This window comes from Pongo pygmaeus, chromosome 9 (genome assembly GCF_028885625.2).
Source record: "Pongo pygmaeus isolate AG05252 chromosome 9, NHGRI_mPonPyg2-v2.0_pri, whole genome shotgun sequence".
Lineage (NCBI taxonomy): Eukaryota > Metazoa > Chordata > Mammalia > Primates > Hominidae > Pongo > Pongo pygmaeus.
In genome coordinates this window covers 12,818,555-12,822,354 of record NC_072382.2, presented here as the reverse complement: position 1 = coordinate 12,822,354, position 3,800 = coordinate 12,818,555, and the positions used below count along the sequence as shown (strand labels likewise).

General features: G+C 52.1%; 1 protein-coding gene across 1 annotated transcript; it reads left to right on the top strand.

Moving 5' to 3' along the window:
- The first annotated feature begins 508 nt into the window (after window positions 1–508).
- Window positions 509–3,095, top strand: SCGB1D2 (secretoglobin family 1D member 2). The gene is made up of 3 exons (XM_054438219.1): window positions 509–637; window positions 1,580–1,767; window positions 2,957–3,095. Exons 1-3 carry the CDS (start codon window positions 583–585, stop codon window positions 2,984–2,986), a joined length of 273 nt encoding a protein of 90 aa, XP_054294194.1. The 5' UTR covers window positions 509–582; the 3' UTR covers window positions 2,987–3,095.
- Window positions 3,096–3,800: the final 705 nt, after the last annotated feature.

Here is a 3,800-nt window from a genome sequence, read left to right as displayed (position 1 = left end):
TTGAACTAGGTTTTAGGTACCTATGCAGTGAACATGGCGGTGATCGAAGGGGCTGAGGGGAATAGGACTTGTTTAGACTTGCTCAATGTGCAACTGAAACAAGCCTGCTGGTTGTCAGATATGCAGGGGGATCAAAACAGGGTTTCCTTATGTCCCTGCTCTCCCATAACCAGAACACAGCCTTCCAGCTTCCTGTGCCTTCCAAAGTCAGAATTCACCTGTGCCCTTGAACTGATACAAAGAAGAAAAATAATCAGCAAAACCTCAGAAGGAAACTGAGAATCCCAGGAATATTTCCAGAGGTGCCTGAACATTCACCTGGAGCACAGAGCAGAGTTCCTGCAGGGCTACCCTCCTGTGCTCTGCCCCAGTCAGGGTGCAGGGAGGTGTGGGGAGGTGACACTGATGGATGGCAGCAGCCCTGGGAAGGAGGGATGGGCTGGGAGCCAGGCCTCATGACCAGTACCAGCTAGACTCCCTAGGTACAAATAGCCCTGGGCTCTGCAGCTCCACAGGCTCCTGGGGTGGAGTCCAAATCACTCATTGTTTGTGAAAGCTGAGCTCACAGCAGAACAAGCCACCATGAAGCTGTTGGTGTGTCTCCTGCTGGTCACGCTGGCCCTCTGCTGCTACCAGGGTGAGTACATCAGTCATGAGTCCAGCACCAGCCCCTGGGAAGCACCGTCTTCTGAGCACCAGGTCATCTATTCAGGCTGGGGTTAGGATCTGCACAAAACCAAAATTCCAAACCTTTTTCTGTGCTTGTTGAACAAGCCGCTCATCAAGTTCAGAGCTATTTCTTCTACTCCCCAGCACCTAGGAAGTTTTATTGAAAATCAGTGGAGGCAAATGTTCGGAATTCTTCTGCCTGAGCTTCACTCCTGGGTGGGATCTGTGTCAGATGATGTAATGTGAGGTCTGGGGTGAATCTGGGCTCTGCCACTTCCCAGCCCTTTGACCTTGGGCACAATGCTCACCCTTCCTGAGCCTCCTCCTATCACTGGTAGTTAGTGCTTCTGCCAGGAGTGGCTATGAGAATGGAGTAAGAAAGATTAATACTGTCAAAAGAGTCTAGCTGTGGGCTGAACATGGGAGCTCATGCCTGTAATCCTAGCACTTTGGAAGGTCAAGGAGAGTGGATTGCTTGAGCTCAGGAGTTTGAGTCCAGCCTAGGCAATGTGGCGAAACTCCAGCTTTACCAAAAGAAATACAAAAAATCAGCCGGACGTGGTGACATGCACCGGTAGTCTCAGCTACTTGGGGGGCTGAGATGGGGATATTGCTTGAGCCAGGAGGTAGAGGCTGCAGTGAGCCGTGATTGAGCTACTGAATTCCAGCCTGGGTGACAAAGGGAGACACTGTCACAAAAAAAAAAAGAGAGTTTAGCTGTTGATATAAAGTGCTTTCCTTTATTGTGAGACCTTGAGGAAGTCACACCTGGAGGGTCTGGCATTGTCATCAGCACAACAAAGGTATGTGAACATACAACCCAGGGGATCCTGTCTGGTCTAACATCAGGGAGCCAAAGAGAAAAATCGACTTTCCTAACATCAACTATATTTTTATTCTTGTGCTGCAGCCAATGCCGAGGTCTGCCCAGCTCTTGCTTCTGAGCTGTTAGACTTCTTCTTCCTTAGTGAACCTCTGTTCAAGTTAAGTCTTGCCAAATTTGATGCCCCTCCGGAAGCTGTTGCAGCCAAGTCAGGAGTGAAGAGATGCACGGATCAGATGTCCCTTCAGAAACGAGCCCTCATTGCAGAAGTCCTGGTAATTTATTTCTCCTTTATTTGTCAAGGCTTCTGGTCAGCTGCACAGTATGAAGTGAGGTCAGCTTGCTGCTCTGCGGGGGACACAGGTGGTGGGCAGCTGCCTTGCTGGTCACCTCTTGAGTAGGTCACCCGGGGCCACAGGGTGGGTGCTACATTTCACCTGCAGAATTCAACTCAGCTGCACACAGCCTCCTGCATGTTCCTCCTTCTCATGTCACCTGCCTGGATGCCATGCCCCCAGAATGTGCTGAGGACACGGGGAGTGAGCCCGGGCCCAGGCAGAAATGGTAAAGGGCCAAGCATGGCTGCCTCGCTGCTGGGAGCTTTCCTGAGACCAAACTGCCCTCATGCAATGAACACAGTCACTGTGGAATGTACTGGGGAGCGTGGGAGCCTGGAACAGGGAGAGGAAGGCAGGGAGGGACACAGGGCAGGGGCTCCTGCAGATGTAGCACTGGCAGGCTGGGCTTCTCTGCAGCTTCTGCAGAACCAGGAAGGAGCCCTCCCAGCTCCTGAGACCACATGCTCCCCTCCTCACCCACAATGCTCTCCTGACCATGGCCAGTGGTCCAAGACCCTAGCTAGTCTACCTCCTGCAGTTCCATGGAAACGGGATGTTCTCACTCTGTCTTTCTCAAGAAATCAGAGGTTTTCCAGGGGCCTCTCTGCCTGGCTGCCTCTGGGTTGCTGTCCTGAGGTTTAGCTGCAAGTGCTCATGGAAGCTGCAGGCTCAGGACTGAGAGGTGCTCAGGCCCTGAGGCAGAATTCCCACATGGGGAGGCTGGAGTCTCCTGGAAGCCAAGCTTCCCAGAAGCCTTCTCAGCCCTGACCAGCCTCTCAGTCCTGGGTCCCTCATTGCAGGAAACAGGAGACTCCGACCCTGGGACAGCACAGACAATAACCTCTTGCTGCTCTGTCCACCCCTCATCACTTCCTTCCATGAGGACCCTGGGCCTCACTCCTGGGTCCCCCCAGGGCTATTGGCCTGGCAAGGAAAGGCTGCTCCATCACCGGCATGGGTGCTGTGAGGCCACCAGGTCTAGGCCTCAGTTTCCCAAACTGAGTTATTGCCTCTGCCCTTCCAATTGCCTTTGGGGGCAGAATCCCACTGGCCTCTTGGATGTGAGCCTGTCATCTCCAGCAGCAGCATGACTGACCCCACCTTCTTTTTTCTTTTTCTACTTTAGGTGAAAATAGTGAAGAAATGTAGTGTGTGACATGTAAAAACTTTCATCCTGGTTTCCACTGTCTTTCAATGATACTCTGATCTTCACTGCAGAATGTAAAGGTTTCAACGTCTTGCTTTAATAAATCACTTGCTCTCCACGTCTCCACTGGTGTTGTTATAATCCTGCAGTCTCAAGCCTTGAGTACAGGGTGGTTTCCATAGTGGAGTGGCCCTTTGCTGTGGGTGATAATTAACTCCAGAGAACCAGTGTCCTGTTACTAATGGGGCCTGAGTGTGGGTGTCACAGAGGGGAATATTTGGTAGGAATTATCCTGCATTCCTTACAGATTTCCCATCCTGCAGCTGTGAATAAAAACCATGGTAACAAGGACACAGGAATTGAAATGTTCCTGCTGGTCTTATACTGAGAGAACCCCCAGCCTGAATGGATATCCAGGCTGGGGGTTCCCACCCATCACTGACTTTACTCTGATGTCCCCTCAGACCCACAGTCAGCCTGCTTGGTGCTCTCTCTGCACTATGCTTTCTCTCCCCCGTCATGTCCAGTATACTTCATTTTCCACTTATCACAATTTGGGGGCCTCTTCAGGTTTCAACCTGGAGTTCACATTGTTTTACTCCCCACACTCAGAGCACCCCTCAGTGTCTGCATCACTCACCAGCACCGGAGGCGAACGCTTCCTTCCTCAAGCTCTCCCAAGAGCTCCAGAGACCAGCACCCCCCGCCAACTGGACAGCTCCCAGTGCGCACTCCACAGTCATTTCAGGAGCAGGACGTAAAACAGCACAGGGTCTGCCCCCAGCCTGTTCTCCCTTCCATGAGCCCATCCAGGCTACGGCAC